General features: G+C 41.8%; 1 protein-coding gene across 1 annotated transcript in view; it reads right to left on the bottom strand.

Moving 5' to 3' along the window:
• Window positions 1-24174, bottom strand: part of ARMC2 (armadillo repeat containing 2) — a 106536-nt gene that overhangs the window by 12088 nt on the left and 70274 nt on the right. The window contains exons 12-13 of the mRNA XM_045544135.1: window positions 20250-20349; window positions 5196-5514 (exon numbers count right to left, since the gene is read on the bottom strand). Of these exons, the coding sequence (XP_045400091.1) occupies window positions 5196-5514; window positions 20250-20349 (419 nt within the window). The remainder of the gene's footprint in view (window positions 1-5195; window positions 5515-20249; window positions 20350-24174) is intronic.

The raw sequence follows: 24174 nt of genomic DNA, 5'->3' as shown, positions 1-24174 counted from the left end.
CATGTTCTCTGAATTAAGGAAGAGGGAAAGTTGGCTGGGAGGTCGTGAGTTCAGCTTTAGGTCTGAGGTGCTTATGAAGCACCCACAGGAGAGGAGGGGTAGGCGGTTGGATATAAGGGTCTGCGGATCAGAGCAAGAGTCATGAGCCTGGTGATACTGAACTAGTCACAGCAACTTGAATGGCCTCTGCCACTCACCGCACACCCTGCACATGTCTGTCCGGTGCCAGATGTGACTGCCACCTCCACTCGGCCAGCGCTGCTCTGGATGCCTGGTGGGCCCAGCACCTGCGCACACCTTTGCCCATGATGTGCCCACTGAGTTCTACTGGGCAGGAAGGGGCTGTTACCTCCTGTACGAAACCAAAGATTCTCAGGGAACAAATAGGGGGGCTTTAGCTGAGTGAGACGATGGTACCAGCTCTTAAATTCTCTAACTTAATGATCGTTTCTTTTGGCCTTCTTTTCCTTTTCATTAAAGAGAATAGCCTTTTGTGACTTACTACATTCAAAAGAAAACTCAGTCATTTGTTCGGCTACAATGGGCCAGTGGGCCGTGTGCCCACAGCAGCCAGCATAGGGCCAGTGTGTGGTAGATGCCCAACGGCTGCTTGGAGAGAGTAAGAATCAATGAGGCCCTAACTGCCTGTTTTTTAGTGTAAGTGCACAGGAAGGGAATAGGAACTGAATTGTCTTGGACTTTGGTATGGGTTCTACAGCAGGCAATATTCTAGTGACCTTGGTTTACTAGGGAATCTCTGAAAGAATACCAATTATTTTTGAGGGAGACAAAATAAAAGAAGGAACACGGGACCTCCAGAGGATCCCCCTTTCCTTCGGCCATGACTCTGGAGCCGAATCCTGGTGCTTCTACTCACTGGCCACGTGACCTTGACCTTTAACCTCCCTGGACCTCAGGATCCTTGAGTGTCCAGTGGGGGTGATAATTGCACCTACAATATAGGGTTGTTGTTACAAAGTTTAAATGAGTTAATATTCATTAAGGGCTTAAAAGAGTGCACAGTGGGTGCTAAGTAAATGATTGTTAAAACAATAGACGGACCATTGGGAATGAAAGCTCACCAGAAGCCACTCAGGTGAAAATCTAACCCTTGGGCAAGGAGAGGCCCCAGGCACTGGCTTCCTCCACCCCAGACTAGGGGCAGCGTTTGGGGAAATCTGTTTTTTCTCTTGTCTTTGTAAAAAATTCATTAGATTTCCCGGAAAATGCAGAGTAGCTCTCTGATGTGTCCCCACCTCCTGTAGGACCGCATGTTTGGGCAGCAGGAATGCCATCTGGGGCAAGAGAGTGGGTGCTCACAGCTGCTAAGCACCCATCATGAACAGCACCAAGCACTTTACATGCATTTAACCCCATGAAAGTTAATTACTAATAATGCTTTAAGTGCACTTAGAAGCATTTAAACCCACAGTAATTAATTCTCAAAAGGTACATCTGTCTCAGTCACCTAGGGCTGCCATAACAAAATACCATGAACTGGGTAGCTTGAACCAACAGAAATGTATTTTCTCACAGCTGTGGAGGCTGAAGTCCCAGATCAGCATGCCATCATGCTCAGGTTCTGGTGAGGGTCTCTTCCTGCTCGTAGATGGCTGACTTCTCCCTGGGTCCTCACATGGCAGAGAGAGATGGAGAAGTCTGGTGTCTCTTCTGCTAAGGCACTGATCCCGTCTTGAGGGCCCCACATCATGACCTCATCTGAGCCTAAGCATCTCCCAGAGGCTCCATCTCCAAATGCCATCACATTGAGGGTTAGGATTTCAACAGATGGATTTAGGGGGGTCAGATGAGAACACCGAGGCTTAGAGAAGTTAAATACTTTGCCTGACTTCACAGAGCAGACATCTGGATGCAGGTTTGCCTGACCCTACTGTCCTACTCTTTCCGTAGCACCCTGCTCAGGCCCAGGACTCAGCATCACTGAGTTCCCATTAGAACTGGCTGGGGCAATAAATCTGCCTCCACAAAGCATGAGAACACCGCACCACCCTCTGTAACTGACTCGTGGATATAAGAGAATCTGGAATTTGGAGCTTGCCACTAGGTCAGCAAATCTCTGAGACTAGGGGCTTACTGAGAGGGCTGCTGGTTCTTACCAGAAACATTCTGATTTTTAAAAGACCCTCTGCAATGAGACTGTCTTCTCTAGGCAAGTCCTGGGGTACAGGCAACTCCTCTGTGAAGGACACAGGGAGGAAGGAGGTGGAAAAAATGACCCCAAAGGATGACTTTCCCATGTGACTGGGGGACAGTGCCATGCAGCGAGAGCCATCAGGCTGGGAGGAGTGCTCCGCTCTGAGGATAAACAGGGTGGCAGCTGCTCTGACCTCAGCGGGCACAAGCAGACCGGTGGGTGGGCCCCTTCAAGGTTCACACTCACAGCCTGCTGCTGCCACCCTTGGGTTGCCCTAAGCTGCTCGGCCAGCAGAGGGGCAGCAGCTTCTCCTGGAATCTGATCACCAGTCCACACTGGTGCAGATAAGGCATGTGGGAAATTAACAGAGACCAGCATGAGAGGGCTTGGGAGGGCTCAGAAATTCCCCCAGCAGCTGGGCTGTGTAAGGGGAAGGTGGAGGTGGGTGACCCTCTGTCAAGGGTGACTTTTGCCCTCCTATAAGCTTTTAGTTGAAGATAAAATCTTTCAGGAGATGGAACAGACAAGGGATCACCTGCTTGCACAAGCTGCCCGAGGCATGGTAGGCTAGAGGCTCTGATCAATCACTGGAGAGCAAGGTTTCTTCACTTTTGCTCAATCTCATAGAGCACTGAGCTCTAACTCTGCAGACTAAGGCATTCTCAAAGCGAGGCCCTCGACCACCTGCATCAGGACCAGCCAGGGAGCATTTTAAAATGCAGATCCCGGGCCCCACACCTAACTCGATGAGTCACAACCTCTGAGGATAGGGCAAAGAATCTGTGCTTTTAACAAGCTCCCCGCGTGGGTCTTATGTGCAAGGACATTTGAGAACCACCTGATTAGTTTCATTGGTCACCTAAGAGCAAAAAAAGAAAAGCAGGCTATTCCTGAGTTCCAGTGACCCCTGGGGGTACACTGGGAAGTCTCACCTGGGAATCCCCCCCAAGACGAAGGCAGAACACCTGGTGAGGGAGGCACGGAGCCTACGGGCCAGCTAATTTTTCTATTTTTTGTAGAGACAGGTCTCACTATCTGTTGCTCAGGCTCGTCTTGAACTCCTGAGCTCAAGCGATCCTCCCACCATGGCCTCCCAGAGTGCTAGGATTATGGGCGTGAGCCACCGTGTCCAGCCAGAAACTGAATTTCTGTAATAGCTGGATGCATGTTCTCCCACATGGTTTAATGTGCAGTCAGCAGCTTGGAAAGGAGTTCAAGACTAAATGAATAGATTTTTGAGTTATGATATGGAAGTGGTAAGTCATTGGGGCAGATCTTGGTCAGAATTTAAGAATCCTCTTTTGAGACAGGCAACAACAAGTGATGAATAGAGCATAGGGGCACAGGTTTGGGACTCCACAACTGCTACTTACTAACTTACTTAGGGACCTAGGAGAGTTACTATATCTCACTGAGCCTGTTTCCTTATCTGTAAAATGCTGAAAATAATAAAAACTTACCCTCACATTGTTGTGAGGTGATAAATACAAAAACACCCCTTTCAACGGTAAAGCTCCATGATGAAGTAAGGCATTGTCACTTACATACCCACGGCTGGGCTCGGCTGCTCTGCCCCCTCAGCCCTCAGGCCCGTGTGCACCTTGCTTCTGGCACTTCTCATAGCTGTGTGGGTCTTGTCTGTGCATCCAACATCCCTCCACATTGAAACAGATACCTGCCTATATTTCTAAAACCTTGTTATAGACTGAATGTCTGTGTCTCCCCAAAATTCATGTTAAAGCCCTACCCCTGAGAGAGCCCTTTCCAGATACTGACCCTGCTGGCAACTTGACCTTGGACTTCTGGTCTCCAGAACTGTAGGAAAAAAAATTTCTGTTGTTTAAGCCACCAAATTTATGGCATTTTGTTATGGCAGTCTGAGCAGACGAAAACAAACTTGCAGCACATAGCATAGGGCTGATTATGCTGGAAGGACTCGATCAATGGTTCTTAAATTGACAAAGAGGGGTGGGGTGGGGGGCTTTGCAGATTACTCCAAAACATCATTTTTGTCAGGCATTAAACTTCTTTTCACAACAACAAAATCTTCGCAAGTCTGGTTAGTAGTGGCTAAACTGATTGCCCTGGATTGCAGTTAATTCCCTACACACCTGCAGGCAGAGGTGCCCATGAGAAATGACAGGGCTGAAAAGTAGGAAAGGGTGCTATGGACCAAATGCTGCCCCCCTAAAATCCCTGTGTTGAAGCCCTACTCCCAATATGATTATATTTGAAGGTACGGCTTCTAAGAGGCATAGAGTTAAAATGAGCTCACAAGGGTTGGGTCTTAATCCTACAGGACTAGTGACCTTATAAGAAGAGGAAGAGAGAGAGACTGTCCACCTCCCCCAAGTGCTGGCACCAAGGAAAGGCCACGTGAGCACACAGGGAGCAGGTGGCTGTCTGCAAGCCAGGAAGAAGACCCTCACCAGGAACTGAATTGGCTGGCACCTTGACCTTCAACTTCCCAGCCTCCAGAAGTGTCAGAAATGAATCTCTGTTGTTTAAGTTGCCCAGTCTGGGTATTCTGTTATGGCAGCCCAAGTGGACTAATACAAGGGGAAAGATAAGGACTGAATGACTGGGGTCTGTAATTACAGATAATATAAGAACCTGAAGGAAAAAAAAAAGAAATTAACTCTAATCATGTGGATTGCCCCAGGAAAAATCTGGGATCTTAAACTCTTTGCTTAAACTCTTTGTGGTTAGTTTAGCCAACTTTTGTTCATTTGATCAGTGTAATTGTTTTAAATTGCAATATAATTCACAAACCATAACATTTGCCCTTTTAAAGTATCCAATTCAGTGGGTTTTAGTAATAATCTATATTACTATGTTTTCTTTTTCTTTCTCTCTCTCTCTTTTTAATCTGGATTACTTTTAAGGCGGTTCTGAACAGAAGAGGAATTTTTCCTTCACACAGCTAGGAAAACTCTTCCAAGTGAGCCACTTGTACTAATGCAATCCTCACCACACCCCAACCACAGAACCGTCTTGGAGCTGCGGAAGCCCCGGCTGCAGCCAGCGGGCCGGTTCTCACCCAGCGTGGTCAGGAGCAGGCCCACTGCTGGCCGGCTGGCAGCCAAGGCCTGGCCGACGGCCGGGTGAATGGCCATGTTGGCCAGCAGGCGGGTCAGCTTGATGAGCACGTCCTCGGCCTCCGACGGGGGCCTGTGCGCCTGGGGCAGCGCCGCTCCCTCGCAGGCTTGCTTCCGGGAATGCAGATCGACTAGGTGGAACGTGTGGAACAAGGACAGCAGAGTTTGGATGCTCCCTTTCTCTCTGGAAAATTGTTCCCGAGCCTGGTTATTTTTCGCTGTCAGGTTGCCAAGAATAAAAACAATACGAATGACTAAATCCTGCAATAAATGAAAGACAAAGAGTTACAAGTGCAAAGGGGCTGGAACAAGTTGTTGGAAAGAGTACAGCGTTCAATTTATTTGCAGTTTAATTAATGGCAAAATGAAACACGTCTGGCTTCTCGCTCGTACAGTATTTGATTCCCAAGATTGGTGCAAATTGACAGAGATTAAAAGCACTTGGCAGCAATGAAAGCATAGAGACTGATTGATGCCATCAGCAAGGTCTATTAATTTCAGATCCCTCATCTGAAATTCTGGCTGGCTTTTCTTCTTTTTCCCTTCGGAGAACAATTAGTCAAGTGGGATAGTATTACTAAAAATATGTCATGTAAACCTAAGTTTTGACAACAACAGGTTTCTTGAGTGTCCAGATCTTTTCCTAAACATTCATCTCCTGCTGAAGCATTCACTGTGTTTCTGAAAATCAGGCTTTTTCCAAATAGTGGATTGTGTTACAGAAGGTTTCATAATTTTGGCACTATTGACATTTTAGGCCAGATAATTCTTCGTCGTGGGGTGCTGTCCTGTGCACCGTAGGGCATTTAGCAGCATCCCTAGCCTCTCCCTACTGATGCCAGTAGCACCTCTCCAGATATGACAACCGAAAATGTCTAAATGTCTCCTGGGAGTAAAGTCGCCCCAGTTGAGAACCACTGCGTTACCTACAGACACCACTTTAAAGCCGTGCCTGCCAATTCTTGAACAGGGTGGTGGTTACATAAGTGACACTTTTTTTTTCTTTTTGAGAAAGAGTCTTGCTCTGTGGCCCCGGGTAAAGTGTAGAGGCATCATCACAGCTCACAGCAAGCTCAAACTCCTGGGCTCAAGCGGTCCTTCTGCTTCAGCCTCCCAAGTAGCTGGGACTACAGGGATGAGCCACAACACCCAGCTAATTTTTCTATTTTTAGTAGAGACGGGGTCTCACTCTAGCTCAGGCTGGTCTCGTACTCCTGAGCTCAAGGGATCCTCCCTCCTCAGCATCCCAGAGTGCTAGAAGCACAGGTGTGAGCCACCGTGCCCAGGCACTTTCATAATTACTTGCTCAATTGTGTATATATATTTTTTATGCACTTCTCTGTATACAGCTATATTTCACAATTTTAAAATGTTTTTAAAAAATTCCAAGCTGAGAACTTGTTAAAATTAAAGAAGCTACAAAATCATTATGTTTTTAGTTTGACAGCAATGCACGGACATATAAGTCAAGATTAGCCTTCCCGTGGGTGGTGAAGGAGGTCACCTGGGAGGAGGAGACTTCAAAGGACTACTCACTGAGGGGCTATACCTGGCCTGAGTGCTAATATGTATTGTGCCAGACACTGTGCCATCTTACAGACAAGAAACTGGGGCTTGGGGAGGCTGGCCAGGTCAGATGGCTGGTGAGGGGTAGAGTCCGGATTTGAATCTGGAGTCCTTTCCACACCAAACCCTGCTTCCCATACAGGGTGTCACTTAGTTTATCTCCTGCATTGCCCTGCATTCTAGCAGAACAGTTAAAGAATTATCTCCTTTTAAAATGCAAATATGTACCCAGAGGGATTACCATAAACCTGCCTTTGTTTATCAGATTAATAGTTAGCAGCAGCCTCAAGGAACTGGGATGAAGGACAGAGGGCTGGGCCCACTTTCATCAAAGAGTGCAGGTCCAGGTGGGCTGTCAGGGGCCACCTGTACCGAGTATTGGGTGGTGCCAAGGACAACAGAGGATCAAGGACGAAGGGCAACTTCTGGATTTGCCCCAGGACCTCTGCCAATACCAACTTGTTCCTGCTTGTTCTTGCCAAAAAAAAACAAAAGGTTTTCCCTGACACTCACTGGCAGAGAAGAGAGGCTGCCACTTATGCAGCTGGGAACCATTTGCCAAACATTAAGAAAGGATGGAGCCCAACACTATGGCAAAAACTGGAGCCCGTCCAGGAGAGAGTTCATTTTTGGAAGCATTTCAACTCACAGCAGTCAACCAATCATAGCAGCCGTCCCATTAGGAGAACCTGCTCCTGGCTCCACCCGGGGAAATGGAACGTTAGGCCTCAGATAATTTCTTAACACTGGGGGCCTGGGGGCTCACACTCATAAACAGGCATGAGATACGGTGCTCTGAAGCGTTTATAATCTATTTGCGAAGACAAGGCTAACATATGTGCCCGGAAAGCAAAGACTAAAATGACTAGGCAAGAAGCTAGACATGGAAGGGGGTTATGAATTCCAGCTCCAGAGCCAGGTGGGCTGGGCTCACACGGGTCACTGTACTTACCTCTCTGTGCCTCCATTAACTCATGTGCAAAATGGGGAAAGTATCGGACTGTAAGATTTCATGAGATATAACAGGCAAAGCACAAATTGTCTGAACTCTTTTTGTCTATTATCAATAAAGTGCTGATTAATAAACAGCATTAAACTCTGTGGACAGACCCAATAGTCTTAGAAGGGTTTAAAGAGGATGCTCAGTGAACAGTGGAGGAACAGCAGGGTTATCACAAAGGGATCCGAGGTCAACCCTGGGAAATGTGCCTCTCTCTGTCTGGAGAGTGGGCTGGCAGGGGAAGAGGAGTCCTGAGAGGATCTGGGACAATCCTTTCTTGGGCCTGGGGCCATCTTCTCATTCTTAGATCATCTGATTGTTCCCTAAAGAAGCTGAATCCTGTGGGCCTGAAATCTAAAACTAGCACACACAATTTGATTATAATATTCAAATCCCACTTCACATAAAACCAGAGGTTACATGGCAAAGGCCCTACCCCGGGCTCTGGAAGGAGAGCACTGACTTGGTAGCTTCTCTTCCACCCTGGCCAGATCTAGTAGAAAAGCAGTTTTACAATCAGGACACGGGTATTTCTAAGAATTAAGTTCCTTAAAGGAAAATTCCATTTTATGTTTTTTAAGCTGAGGACTCTGAGCAAAATTTTCATGTAAACTTTGATACATGTTTTCTGATTAAATACACTATACAAGTTCTACTTCTGAAAATCATAATAATAATAGTAGCAGCAGCAGTGGTAGTGACAGCAACTAACGCAGTAACACAGTACTCATGATGTTCCAGGCACTGTTCTAAGCATTTATATTAATATATACAAATTAGCTAATTCACTAAAAATGATAACTTCCACTTCTTTAATCTGAACAAAGCTAATCATGATCTCTTTTACAATCCAGACAGCAACCTCCCTCGTACACTTGATGGCAGTTATGTTAATAATGTCTGAACTTCACCATGATCCAATCTTCTCCCATTTCCACAAAAGCACATTAAACAAGACAGGAAAGATGTTATGAGTGATTTTGAATGATTTCTTAAGAAATGTAATAAATAGTTGCACTCTGCTCCCTAAATCATTACCAGGACTAGTCAATTTACCTCCTACCATGTCACTGCCATCCTCTGAGGATGCTGGCTGGCCGTCTTCTCCCTAGGCCTCGGTGCTGCACCTCCACCTACCTGGGCTCGCTTGTCTTGGTCTAACCCGGCAGGCTGCATAGGCCTGCTCCACCTCCACCTGGCAGTGCTGCTTTGCCAGGATTATTTAGACCAGATTCCTGGCTGTAGGTAAAAGCAGATTTCCTTAGTGAGCATTATTCTTCAATATTCAAATTACCTCTACCCACTGTCACATTGATCTAATCTGGGAAGACTAAGTGCTGCTTTGCTTTCTCTAAAACTTCCTTCAGGCCCCTTCTGCTTCTAATATTCTTTGATTCTAATATTTCTGTAGGCCCTAACGTGGCTCAGATTGTTCAGCCTAAAGTGGGGAAGAAGAAGCTCTAGGCTGTAGGGCAGGAAGGGTTAACACTGTCACAATACCTCTTCCCTGCCTGCAGATGGAAAAAGGAGGGGGTGTTTCCTGGCAGCCGCGGTGCCAACTGAAGCATGGCATGCGAGATCAACAAATGGGATGGCAGATTGCGCCGTCTGCAGCACCAAACTTCCAGCAACTGCTGTGCTCACTGTTTCTGTCCTCTTTCCCAAGGTTGGCTAAGGCATCTTTTCTTTTCTTTCTTCCTCTCTCAAATATATCTTCTGTGGATCTAGGGAGTATGGAATACGCCAAAATAGAAGCAGTCTCACAAGAGATTGGCAGAGGTGGTATTTCCTCTTACCCATGCCAGAGCTTGTCTGGACTCATCTGGAATGCTGAAGGAGGAGGCTGAGCAAGCGGGCTTGGCAAGCCCCTCACCTCGCCACGGGTGGCCCCTGCCCCCACATCGTGCACTCTGAAACTCCCCCCTGTTGAAGCAAGGTCTGCACTAGGCAGGATTATGGAGAGAGTATCTGTTGTTCCACAGCCCGATCCATCTCAAGCCCACAAAATATCACTTAATTAAATATCCTATAAAGATTTTAAAAAATAAACCAGGGCCAAAATCACCAATTTGTAGGGAGCACCAATCCCACAGCAGAAAACGATTTCACCAATATGCAGTTCTCCTTTGAGGCACAGATTGCCTCCTTTATTCTTAAAACAATATCTGAGAATCAGCTATAAATTAACACTCCACTTTCATAACATTTTTATTAAATTTAACACAAAGTTACATATTCATACCACAACTGTGTGGTTTTGAAATAGCAAAATGAAGATGAATCAGGACAGAGAATTTTGTTTTTCTAAAGAAGGCAGTCTAGTATAACCAGTTCATATTGACTTTCTAATTTTGCTTAAAACAGAATCAGCCTGGCAACAGCTATGGCCAGCCAGAACTTAGACAAACACGTACACCTGTTGTAAAACGCCCGACCCCAACAGAGCACCCCAGTCCTCGCCTGTGGGATATTCTCCTTGGTTCAGCATATGTTGTACCCTCATGAGCAAGCAAGTCACTCGATCTGAACGGGACCCACAAGCCTGAAAATCAAATTATTTTAACAGAACAAAGCAAGGAGCAGGACACTGCTCAACAGTGTGATCTATGTCAACCTCCAACAACAGCAGCAGTAGCAGTAGCTGTTAAATGTCACTTCCTGTGTGAGAGACATTGGCCTAAAGCCAATGAAGGAGATTTAAGCCCTGCTCAGGGATGTGGAGGCGGAGCCCTCAGGAGACTCACTAGGCCCAAAGTCAAGCACTAGTGCAGAGAAGAGCCAGGACTTGAACAATCACTACTGTACACACCGATGGTTTCCACAACCACCTCCAGCGCAACTCCCTGTTCCCAGTGACCCGCACTTCCCCAACCCCCCAGCCCCAGGGGCATTGGTTCCTCTCTATTCCACACCCCTCGCAGCCAGTCACCAAGTCCTCTCGACTATGGCATCTCAAAGTGTCCCCCAACTCCCCCGTCCATGCCTGCTCTGGCTAATCTATCTATAGACAGTTGTCAGAGACCTTTTAGAGCCTTCTCTGCAGTCGACATTCACGCCACTTCCTGAAGCTCTTACCTCATCCCTTTGCTCAAAAACATCCGCTGTCTATTAAATAAATGTCAGAGCCGGCACCCAGTGCACCATCTGGCCCTGTGCGACCACTGCGGCATTACCTCACAGGGCTCCCCACCCACGGCCAGTGAGCACGCTCCTCCCCGGCTCCCACGCCCTTCCTACCGGACCTTAAAATAACTGACATGCATAATGTTGACCATGGGGAAGGAACGATATCAAGCTGTCACAGAAAGAATAAACTGTGTTCCAAAGACTCCACTTAGGAGAGAACTACTTCTACTAAGTAAAGGAAAACATTTTAGAAAGATATTCGAGAACGGGTTGAAACTGAAGGGGGTGTAAATGTGTTTAATATCTGAACCCTCTCTTAACCAGAAAATTAATCAAGATGCCCTGTGTAAAATTTGGTTACAAACTTCTCATGCCTGAGAGCTGAACCAGGATTTGCAATTTGCGTTGTTTATCCAACTTTCTACCCTTGTACAAAACCCAAACATTAATTGGGTTTTACAGGTGGCTTAGAGAACAGACACCTTTGAGCACACTGGAAGACAGACTGTGTGCTACTGCAAACATGCTAACAATAGGACACTGAAAGTGGGTCAGCAATTTGCATAAGTGTTTAACTTTACAGAATGGAAGAATCTGAAATGTTGGAGACCCAAAACCAAGAATCTAAGTAGAACATCATTTTAAAACCAGAAGAGATTTTACTTGATTCCTCCATCCACCTATCCATTCCACCAGCAATCATTTATTGAGCACTCACTAGATGCCTCTGAATGCAGCTGTAACTCAAAAGTACTAGAATTTCACTGTGTTCAGTTCTTTTTTAAGCTAGCAGACATCAGGCGTTTGGGTCCCCTGCTGAGTGGAGGAAGAGCCAGTTTCACAAGGGCAAAGCGGCAGGAACTGGAAAGAATGAACAAGCTAAGGGTTTATTGTGTAGCCGGCTTGCCCGGTCAGGCTTGTAGACCAAGGCCAAAGTTGAAAAAAGGGGCATACTCAGTCCAAGGCTCCCAGCACCTACTGGGAAGGTGCCTACAGAGGGGCTGGGAAGACAGCCACAGGGCACACCCCTTCAAGGGAGAAGACAGAGGGAGAGACGGAGCCAAGGCGAACCAATCCTCCATGGCCCCAAAGACGATGGAGGAGAAGAGAGGTCGTGTTCTCTCTGGACTGCTGAATGGCTGTGGTTGCATTGGAGATGAACAGCTAGAAAAACGGTGGATGTTTTTGCTTTCAGCCCACACTGTCCAGACATTCCCGGTCTCATTTCTGACACCACAACAACTAAGCATTCCAAATCAGCGTCATTGTGTACACAAGGCTGAAGACAGTGTATGTTAAAAGGAAGTCTGAACGGGATGAGAGAGGTGTGACCTTAACAACAGCATCACCAAGGTGATTCCCAGTGTCTGTGAAGCCTCTAATGATGGTCCTGCATCTGGAAATTGTTTTAAAAAACCAAGAGATGAACCACATCTACAAGTGGAGAGGATTAAATAGAAGTGAGTCAATGGACACATGGGGAAATGTAGATAAAGTTTGTTCTTTTTGGATTGTGACCTTTGCAAAATATTGCCAGTCTTTTAAAAGTCTTATTTGAGACGTTTTACCAGATCCCTTGCCCAGTAGATATTTACAGCAGAAGTGGGGAAAATCCCTTCATGTTCTTCCAAAAAACAAACGCAAGCATATTTTGCTGAGATGCTAAACGTGGCAACACTGACGTCAGGGGCGCCTCCTCAGGCGGACTCTGCTTCCCAAGGCTGATAGCAAACCCCGCTCTTCCTGTCGTTATTAAGCCCATCTGTTTGCACATTCGGTTTGTACCAAATGCAGTTTACACCATCAAGCAGACAATATGTGCATCTTTCTTAAATGAGATTTGTCATGTAATTGAATTTTGGTCAGTGTTTTTAATAGATACTTTACCTAACTCTAAAGTTTAGCTTTCAGATTGCATCAGGCCGACTGAAATGCTGTTTCTGTCTCAGTTTTTTTGTGTGTGGGAACTGGAGTTCCTAGTTGTGTCATGGATCTTAGACAAATTAACCGCGTAGATACGAGCCAAAGACATTTCCCTGGTTCTCCCGGCAGAAGTCTTTTATGAGAGCTGGAAGGAGCTGCTACCTTTCCCTGGAGACTGTTGAGGACCCAGAAGCCCCGGCTATACCATCATAGACAGGCCTCGGCCTGCCTCACCGAGGGCTGGGAGCAGAGAGAGGTGGTGTAAATCAGACTGTGTTCTAGTTTAAACAAACTAATCACTCTCAATTTATCTGTTGCAAACTGGCAAAGTTTAGATATGGGTATATATTACAAACTGTCTCAAAACAGGACATCTGCAGGAATATTTGCTGATTATTTTAACGGTAAAATTTGGTGTTTGTTTCACTAACAAACAAGTCAACAACTCGTGCTCGTCTGGCTACGGTGAACGTGCCTCCCTTCAGCCAGCCCTTCTGCGGGTCCTGAGCAGAAGGCTCCGTGCGCACCGCCCCCTCCCCGTGGCCCACTCTGGCCAGGCCTGCAGCCTCAGCCGTGCAAACTAGGTTTGGTCCCAGGATGACTTGTTTTGACACAAGTTTAGCAGAGAAAATTCATGGAAGAGGCTAACATACCATCCTGTCTTCTCCAGCTAAGACTCTCTCCCTCAGCTGCCAGCGCAAAAGGCAAAAGGTGAGTGGTTATTACCACTTATTGGGAAACCTACATCAACACCTGGTGGGTCTTGCCAAGTTGGTTCCTTCTTTGTCAGAGAGATTCACTGTCAGCCACGTTCCTGTGGAGAAAGACTGACCCTGATTTCATTAATCACTTTAAAATCTCCTGAGGTTTTGTGGGAACCTGCACCTGCTGTCAATATTGGAGAAAAGTATTTTAAGGAACCACCTTAATGTCTTATACTATAGACTCCCGAAACCTGCTGCTCACTTGAAACAAATCAAGAAAAAATTAGAAATCTCACCACTTTAAAACCCATTATCTGTCTTTATAATATTGCTTTTTAAAAAAATATATATCCATGCTCCTTGTAAATATTAATAATTTCTACACATTCTACAGATGTGTAGAAAATAAAAGTGAAAACCTCTCCCTTAACCCCTCATTATAGATGGAGTTGATACAGACAGATTAAAGTATATTTAGAAAGACCCATTCTTAGGTGCTAAAATCAGACTTTACCTTGACAAGAGATAAAGAATGTAAAAATAATGGAAAATTTTTTCTTTTGATATTTTCTAATGGTAAATAAAAATGTCTGGGTTTTTTTCTTTAATGGAAAACAACAGCAGATGGGGAAGGAAATATTCTACTTCTCCGGACAGCAATCAGCCCTGGTGCTGCCTGGTTCAAAACAGGATTTCCCCCTTGGTGGACTGTGGCAGCTACTGGCAACTTCCTGTGAAACTCCCCACCCACCTGCTAAGATCAATTAGAGAGGGGAGTGTAGGTGACATTTCATTTATCACTATAAAGAGTTTTTTATTTATTCTTTTTCTGTTTTCATGTTTTTTGAAAACACAGCCATAAACATGATTTAATTTAAAAATGAATCTTAAAAAAAATGAAACTTTTGCTGATTCTAAATGTAGTCAGGCTTTTAAGACAGAGGCACTATTAACCTCTCAGAACAAAGATAATATATACTTTTTCTGATTGTTTAATTACTTGGTGATAGCTATGTATATTAAGACAGGGGTCCCCAACCTTTTTGGTACCAGGGACGGTTTTCATGGAAGACAATTTTTCCACAGACCAGACAGGGGATGGTTTTAGGATGATTCAAGCACATTACATTTACTGTGCAGTCAAACCTCTCTGCTAATGATAATCTGTATTCTCAGCCGCTCCCCAGGGCTAGCATCACTGCCTCAGCTCCACCTCAGATCATCAGCATTAGAGTCTCATAAGCAGACGCTACCTAGATCCCTCACATGTGCAGTTTACAGTAGGGTTCACCTTCCTATGAGAATCTAATGCCACCATTGATCTGACAGGAGGTAGAGTTTATCCGGTGATGCAAGAGATGGGGAGTGGCTGTAAATACAGGTGAAGCTTCCACTGGCTTGCCCTCCACTCACCTCTTGCTGTGCGTCCTGGCTCATAACAGGCCACGGACCTATGGTACTAGTCCATGGCCCGGGGGTTGGGGGCCACAATATTAAGAGACTGCAAAGCTTCCAAAGTATATTTCTCCAACAATAACTATAGGAAGCAATAATTCAATTTAAGTAAGTTGCTGGAGGGCTGATTTACATTTCCAAGATCAGTTCCAAGCCTCAACCTCAAAGTAAATCTCAAGTGTAGCAAAGTTTTTAGACACCACAGATCAATACATTCACATCAGGACATTAAGGAAAGATGAAAAACAAACTGTCGTATTCATCTAGCCACCCTGGCCAAGGGAAACATGAACCTAAGATGCTGTGCTGGTTTGAAGTAATTTAAAAATCCATCATTTCTGTTTTGCAGTTGTTTATGGCAGCCCACCAATGTGAAAATTGTGGAAAAGAATTCTTGTTATTTCCTCCTCCAAACTAGGAAGAGGAAAGTAAATATTTAAGGAAGAAGTACTTCAGTATTAGAAAAAATATTTTATAACACTTTACATGTTCCAAAGCATTTCACACACTCAAAATTCTTTCTTTGAGCACTTCTCAGGAGATTACTTTGCCAAGCATCATTTCAGATTTATCAAGACAAAGTCTGTGCCCTTTGTGAACTTTTAGTAGTGGGAAAGGCAGCCACATAAATGACAACCACTTGGAGAAACCCCCCCAAAAAAATTTACAAAGATTTATGGGAATTTTTGGTTAATAATTTTAGGAAGTAGTTGGGACACATAACTACTTCCTTGTAGCCAGAACTCTTTCCTCACTCTTCTAAAATATTTTGGTCTTGAGGAAAATATAAATTATGTATTCTTATTACTAGAAAAAAATCAAAGTGATAGCTCAAAACTATAACATTTCAATCTTTATTATAAGTAAAAGACAGTATCTAGTCGAAGCATAATTTTTAAGAAGTCAGAAACATGACTCATGCAAATATAAAATTAACACATTTAAAAATTATTTACCTCAAGTCTGGGTGCGGTGGCTCACGCCTGTAACCCTAGCACTCTGGGAGGCTGAGGTGGGTGGATCACTCGAGGTCAGGAGTTCGAGACCAGCCTGAGCAAGAGCAAGACCCCGTCTCTACTAAAAATAGAAAGAAATTATCTGGCCAACTAAAAATATATATAGAAAAAATTAGCCGGGCATGGTGGCACATTCCTGTAGTCCCAGCTACTCAGGAGGCTGAGGCAGTAGGATTGCTTAAGCCCAGGAGTTTGAGGTTGCTATGAGCTAGGCTGACGCCACGGCACTCACTCTAGCCCGGGCAATAGAGTGAGACTCTGTCTCAAAAATAAATAAATAAATAAAATAAAAATTATTTCCCTCATTAATGAGGGAGCCAAGACCATGGTAAAGTTGGTCCCAAGAATTCTCGATTGAAGAACTGGGAATTTACAAACACTTAGAAGAATATTAGAATAAAATTTCTAGGTTAGATATACACCTGACTAATAGCCTGCAAGGGAATTAAACCATAACTTTTGAGGTGATCCTGCCTACCAGACAGAAATCTAAAAAAATTAATGTGTATCTTCATAGTGTCTGGGTTCTAATCAAATAGTAAATAGCAAGTTCAAACACTGATACACTGGCCTGGAGAATTAAGCCCTGACCAGGCCATTCCACAAGCCCCGTGTGACTGTGAGGACATGCCTCCTCTCATTCCACACCTGATTTCTAAGGTTCGGTAGTTTTTCTCAATCCTAGTGAAGTGGTTAAGATCATAAGCATACTGCTTGGGTTCTTAGCTGGGAGTATACTAGCTATGTTAAAGTCTTTAAAATGTTCTCTGAGCGGGAGAAGTTGGTCTTGGGAGGGCTTCAGAGAGAAGGGGGTATGAGAGCTACATCTTGAAATGTGAATTGGCTTGGAAGAGAAGTTACAGAGAAATTTCATCAGAGTCTCTTAGGCTCTTCTCACTAAGAGCCTGTTCATATTCAGTTATAGACTTTGTAGGTTTTATTTTTTTACTTATTTATTTTTTTTTAGCAACAAGGTCTTGCTATGTTGCTCAGGATGGACTTGAACTTCTGGGCTCAAGCTATCCCAAGTAGCTGGGACGACAGGCACTGCACCACCACACCCAGCTTAGCTGTTACTTTTAATAAGCTTGGTTATGAGGTTTCCCTGCTAATTGCAAGCAAATAATTGCAAAAGGGCAGGTAGACCACGAAACGTAGAGGTAGCAACCAACAGAAAGGGAAGAGAGAGAAAATCTACAGAAGACACAGACATTTAAAGAACCTCATTGATAGACTCAGGCTCCCAGTGTGGGACAAATAGCCTCTAGAGCAATAATTAATGCTTATAATAATGACCTTTGGCATCAACAAGAGGTAAAATTACTTTTAATATACTCTAAGAAGGAAAGGAAATATGTAGTATATATTTGAATATGATTTTCACCACAATAATTAAAATAAGGTTAGTGATTAAGCAGATAAATTATGCATTTCATTGATGGTTCTCAATCAACATGTTACTGTACATAGTTTACAAGGTGCTCTTTATTCTTTAGAAATTAAAATAATTTTAATAAGAACACAAAATTATAAGTCAATAGAGAAAATGTGGTTTTTCAATACCAGCTTTGCTTTACAGGTAACCATTGGTCTAAAGTGAAAAGTATTTTAGTGAGAAGGGTGGTAAAATTTTATGCCAATTAAACTTTAGGACAATTAGTCACTTGAACCAGAAAAAGCATACCCTTAGCCCACGCTGATATTGGCAAGACACCAGGATTTTTTTTCTGTTTATTCAACATGGCCATCATCTCAGCTACAATCAGAGAAACAAAACAGTATCTACTAGTAATGCCATAAAATAATAGGGCTATTTGTCAGCACTCAATTGATGGATTTTCTTCCTTTAAAAAAATTATATGTTATAACATAATTTGAAATCAAACTGTTAAACGGAAGTGTTTTCTTTCAACATTTGAAAATTCCAGTGCAAGACAAAGAAGTCTTCTCCAGTCAAAGATATCTAAGTCATCTAAGATCAAAACACCAAAACAAAAAGAATAATGATGGTAAGATAAAATTAAAATTAAAATCTCTAAATTACAAAATAAAATACATAAATAAATCTCTTTAAATATAACATCTAAAAGAATTCTTTTAAAGCTATAATAAACTATCTTTTCATTTTTTTTTTACTGGCTGGGTGCAGTGGCTCATGCCTATAATACCAATGCTTTGGGAGGCCAAGGTAGGAGGATTGCTTGAGGCCAAGAGTTCGAGACCAGCCTAGGCAGCATAGAAAGACCCCATCTCTACAAAAAATAAGAAAAATCAGTCAGGCATGGTGGCACATGCCTGTAGTTCTAGCTATTTGAGAGGCTGAGGTGGGAGGATTTGCTGAGCCCAGGAGTTCGAGGCTGCAAGTGAGCTAGGATCACACCACTGCACTCCAGCCTGGGCAATAGAGTGAGACCCAGTGTCTAAATAAGTAAACAAATCTTTTTTTTTTACTTAAAAAATGAAATCAGGAATAGGAGTGGCTAAGCTTTTCATCAGGTTAATTCATTTGTCCAAAGATTTCAGTTCTGATACTATATTGTACCAAAATCTAAATTAAGAAATGTTTAATGGACACTTAAATGAACAGTACATTGTGAATACTTTAAGGTAGATTAATCAAATTCATTCCAATTTTTCAGTCAAAGTATGTAATTCACAGAAAATGAAAAATACATAGGAGAAGGCATTTGTAATCCAAATACTCAGAATAAAAAATTCAACTGCATATTTGTAAATCAGTTTTTAAAAATTAAATAAATAAAACTTTATTAACCCATTAAGCAAGGTTTTATCATCTTTATAATTTAGTAATGATATAATATGAGCACAGAAATTTCTGTCATTTATATAACTAAAAATAGACTAATGACCTTCTGATAAATAGCTAAAATAGTGTAAAATCTGACAAATTTAATCATTCTCAGCAGAAGTACTTGGCTGGATAAAAATAAGTTCAGGCCAAGAGTGGTGGGTCACGCCTATAATCCTAGCACTTTGGCTAGGCAGGAGGCTGAGGCAGGAGGATCGCTTGAGGCCAGGAGTTCGAGACCAGCCTGAGCAAGAGCAAAACCCTGTCTCTACAAAAAATAGAAAAATTAGGTGTGGTGGTGCATTCCTGTAGTTCCAGCTGCTTGGGAGGCTGAGGCAGGGGATCCCTTGAGCCCAGGAATTTGAGGTTGCAGTGAGCTATGGTGACACCACTGTACTCTAGCCCGGGCTACTGAGCAAGGCCCTTTCTCACAAAAAAAAGAAAAAATTTCAATGCTAGCTAATGGAAACAGGGATTATGTTTTAAAGTGGTCTTAATATGGTTAATATAAACAAACACAAAGCTTTAGATTACAATATTCTTAGTATACACATAACAAATTATTTGGCCTTATACTGGTGAAATGTACTACGTGCTTTTGAAAATTTCCCATATTTTAAATGAATACATATATTGTATTCGTGTATAAAATGTCTCATTAAGTTGATGCCACTTTAATCATTTATAAAAGTGAATAAAAGTAGGCTGTACTTACAGAAAATTTAAAAACATAATAAAAATTAATGTTTGTACTAAATATTATGATTGTATTAAGGGGAAATCATTTGTGAGTTCTTCCTTTTTTTAAACAACTGTATATATTTTTGCCCCAATCCATCAAAACTAAATTATTTCATTTAAATACTTTACCTAGAAATTTCATCTTCTAAACACAATGACAGGGTCAAAGAATTAGAGAATTTAAGGGCTAGAAGAATCTTCAGGAAACATCCAGTGTAGGGGGGATCCCAAACTTTAGTTTGTATCAGAAGTCCCGGTGGTTCTTGTTAAAATGCAGATGGCCAGGTCCCCACCCCACCTATCTGACTCAGTAGGCCTGAGGTGGAGCCTGGAAATAACCAGTGCACCCCAACCCCACCCCAAGGTGAGTCTCATGTAGGTGGTCTACGGATCACTGGGAGGAACAACACTACCACCTTCCTCCCTAAATCGGGAAACTTCCCAGAACGTTGACATCCCATTGAGGCAGTTGCCTCAAACTACTGCTTTCTCAATCCCTATAGGCTAACTCACTGAATCCTGGGGCAGCTTTATACATCTAATGGAAGCTTCTAACAGAAACCTATACATTCAAAATATAAAGTCATTCAACATGGGCTTACACAAATATAACAATGCAAAGACTCATTGAAAAATTAAGTGAATGAAGAACTGACCTGCTTCTTCTGGTATTTGTTTATCAGATTCAGAAACAAGGCATAACATCTGGAGTAGTTGGCCAAGGCTGCACAGCAGTCACGGTAAGAAGTAAGTTTGCTGTGGAAATGCCAAATGGGAAAATAAAAGTAAACTGTGTTTTTCTATAAAATTCAAGTACAAATAGTATTTATTTTTATTTATTTATTTATTTATTTATTTATTTATTTATTTATTTATTTATTTATTTATATTTTTTGAGACAGAGTCTCACTCTGTTGCCTGGGCTAGAGTGCCATGGGGTCAGCCTAGCTCACAGCAACCGCAAACTCCTGGGCTCAAGCAATCCTACTGCCTCAGCCTCCCAAGTAGCTGGGACTCCAGGCACGCGCCACCATGCCTGGCTAATTTTTTCTATATATAAATATACATATATATTTATATATATATTTTTTTAGCTGTTCAAATCATTTCTTTCTATTTTTAGTAGAGACGGGGTTTCGCTCTTGCTCAGGCTGGTCTCGAACCCCTGACCTCGAGCGATCCTCCCGCCTCAGCCTCCCAGAGTGCGAGGATTACAGGCGTGAGCCACTGCAAACGGCCACAAATAGTATTAATATCAATTTAAATGCAGACCTTCAAAGCAATCTAAAAATACTCTCCAGACCAGTTCAGAGAAGCTGTCAGGAGGCTTGCTATTTGCTCTAGACTCTGGAAAGATGGAGCAGTGAAGCTAAAAAAGGTCCTTTGAAAAATAGAAACCTGTAATACATGTGAGTGGTGTGAATTCATCTAACACATGGTTCAGAAAACACAAACTAAGTAATTTGCATGAAATCTTGTTGGATATCAGTGAATCCCCTGGGATCTCATCAGAAGCAAATGTAGAACTGCTCTAATATTCTAGGCTAGAGTGCTACATTAATATCAGGCAAAACAGATATTAAGGAAAAAAGCCTTAAAAATAGCTTCAAAATTTCTAAAGCAAGCAAGCAAACAAACAAAATCCACAAGGCAATATTGATGCACCCACATCAAATTTGGGAGATGTTATAAATTGATGAGTCAATAGGTAAAATATCATTAATAATTTTAAAACTTGACCATGTACCAGGCTATAAACAAAGCTCAGTAAATTTTCATAGAACTAGTGTCTCATTGACCACATTCTCTGGTCAAAGTGCAATTAAATTAGAAATCAATTTCAAAACTACATTTTTTTAAAAAACTATGTTTTTGGAAATTTAAGAACATATAACTTATGGGTCAAAGAAACATAAAAATAAAAAAATACTTAGATATGAATAATAGAAAACACTACAAATCAAAATTTGAAGTATGCAGGTAAAGTAGTATTTAGAGGAAAATTTATAGTCTTAAGGAGGCTGAAAAGAGTTGAGTTTCTAACTAAAATAGAAGAAAAATATATCCACAGAGAGTAGAAGAGATTAGTAAGGATAACGGCAGAAGGAATAAGATAGGAAACATATAATAAAATGGATAAATGAATCTATTGATTCTTTGAAAAAACTAATAAAATTGGCAAAATTTGGCAAGGTTGATCAAGAAAGAGAAACATCATAAATAATCAAAAGAAAATCAATATTAACAATGAAGAGGCAGTGTAACATAGGGGTTAAAAGTATGAATTCTAGAGCCAGACTACTGGATGTGAATTGTAGCTCTACAACTTACTAACTGTATGATCTTCAGAAAACTACTGAATTTCTATATGCTACAGTTTCCTCAAATGTAAAATGACAATGACAATAATAGTACCTATATTAAAAAGTTATTATAAGGATTAAATGAATTAGTATTTGGAAAGTCCTTAGAATATTGCCTGGCATGTAGTAAGTGCCATACAAGTAGTTGTTGAATAAGTAAAATAAGTAAAAGAGGACATAATTAGAGATGCAACAGAGGCTGGGCTTCGTGGCTCACACCTGTAATCCCAGCACTTTGGGAGCCCTGAGGCGAGAGGATTGCTTGAGGCCAGGAGTTTGAGAGATCCAACAGAGATTAAGATGATAATAAGAGAAGAGTTGGAACTTATATTGTTTGAAAACTTAGATAAAATGGACAAATTCCTATAAAAACATAATGTTTTGAAACTGAACCAAGTACAAATAAGAAATATGACTAGATATACAACCATATATAAAGAATTTGAATCAGTAGTCAATAATATTCACACACATACACACACACACACACACACCCAGGATAAAAATAACTTTTTGAGCAAGTTCTACATTTCAAGAAACAGGTAAGTTTTATTTTCACAAATTCTTCTAAGAAAGAGAAAATGTTGGAATACTTCCCAACTCATTTTATAAGGCTGGTATAAACTTAACACTAAACCCAGACAAGGACACCATAAGAAAGGAAAGTACAAGTCAATCTAACTCATGACCACAGATGAAAAATCTTAAACAAAATATTAGTTAACCAAACCCAACAATATGTAAATGGCTTAACATGAGAAAATCTATTAATGTAATTTACTACATTCACGAGTTTAAAAAAAGAAAATCCATATAATCAAAAGAGATTCAGGGAATTTGATGAAACTTAACATCCATTAATGAGAAAAAAAAGTCCTTCCTTAACCTTCTAAAGGGTATCTACAAAAACCTACAACAAATATTATTTTCAACTGGTGAAACAACAAAAATATTTCCTTTAAAGTCAAAAGAAAGACAACAGGCCCAACACTCCCAATTTTGTACTGGATACCTCAGCAATGCGATAAAAGAGGTGGAGACAAAGAGAAAGAGTCACAATAATTGGAAAACAACAAAAAAGTTATTCTTATTTGCAGATAATTTGCATAGAAAATCCAAGAGAATCTATAGACAAACGCTTAGTCCTTATGTTCATCGAGATTCCTGAATACAAGATTAATAAGCAAACATAGATACTATTCATACACGTCAACAGCAACCTATGAGAAAATAAGTTTTTTTAAGATTGTATTCGTAATTGCAGCAAAAACCATGAGGGACTTAGTGACAGATCTTGCAAAAGATGTGCAAATCCTCATGGATAAAATGGTGCGATTTTATTGCAGGACATAAAGGAAGATGTTATAAATGTTTATGGATGAAAGTCTCAATATCATAAAGATGTTAATTCTCCCCATCCCTATCCCATTATCCTACATACTCAATATCGTTCCATTAAAAATCCCAAAGTTCCAATCGTGGATCTTAGCTGATTCCCCAATTCAAAAAGAAAAGAAAAGAACAAAAAGAGTCTGGACCTTAAAGGAGAAAAACGTGAGAGATTCATCTAATCTTACAGCAGGACTTAAATTTGCAATAGTAAACACGGTGTGATATTGGTTTGAGGATGGCCTGAACAGAATGCCCAGAAACAGGTCTGCAAGTATATGGAGACTTACGCATGGCTGACAAAATCAGTGGGAAAAGGATAGAATATTCAATAAAAGGTGCTGGAACAATTGACTATCCACATGGAAAAAAAAATTAAATTGGACACCGACATGCCACCATAAACAAAAACAAATTCTTTGTGATTTTACAATTCTTCAAAATGGTAGTAGTCACTGAATATCCAGAACAAAGCTCAGGACAGCGCAGTGTAAAAAGATCAAATAGACTCACATCCTCATACTGGGATCAATTACCAATTCATTCTTCCAGAAATTCTGTATTTCTTTAAACAACTACAGTATCATGGTTCAAGAAAGGCCCAGGTCTCCTGAGAAGTATCATTACGTAAAAACATTGGCAAAGAGCAGTGAGGGAGGAAATATAAATGCGTAATTTAAAGACAGTTCTGAAATTTAACAGCATCTTGTTTTGAGGCAACCTGGGTTCAAATGATCATCATTTCTGGAGTAAATAAAGTAAGTGTAAGCATGACTAGTGAATTCGTGACCCAAAGTTCAAAGAACTGAAATAAAATAACCTTCTATTA

Source organism: Lemur catta, chromosome 2 (genome assembly GCF_020740605.2).
Source record: "Lemur catta isolate mLemCat1 chromosome 2, mLemCat1.pri, whole genome shotgun sequence".
In the NCBI taxonomy this organism is placed as follows: domain Eukaryota; kingdom Metazoa; phylum Chordata; class Mammalia; order Primates; family Lemuridae; genus Lemur; species Lemur catta.
This window is presented reverse-complemented; position numbering and strand designations above follow the sequence as displayed.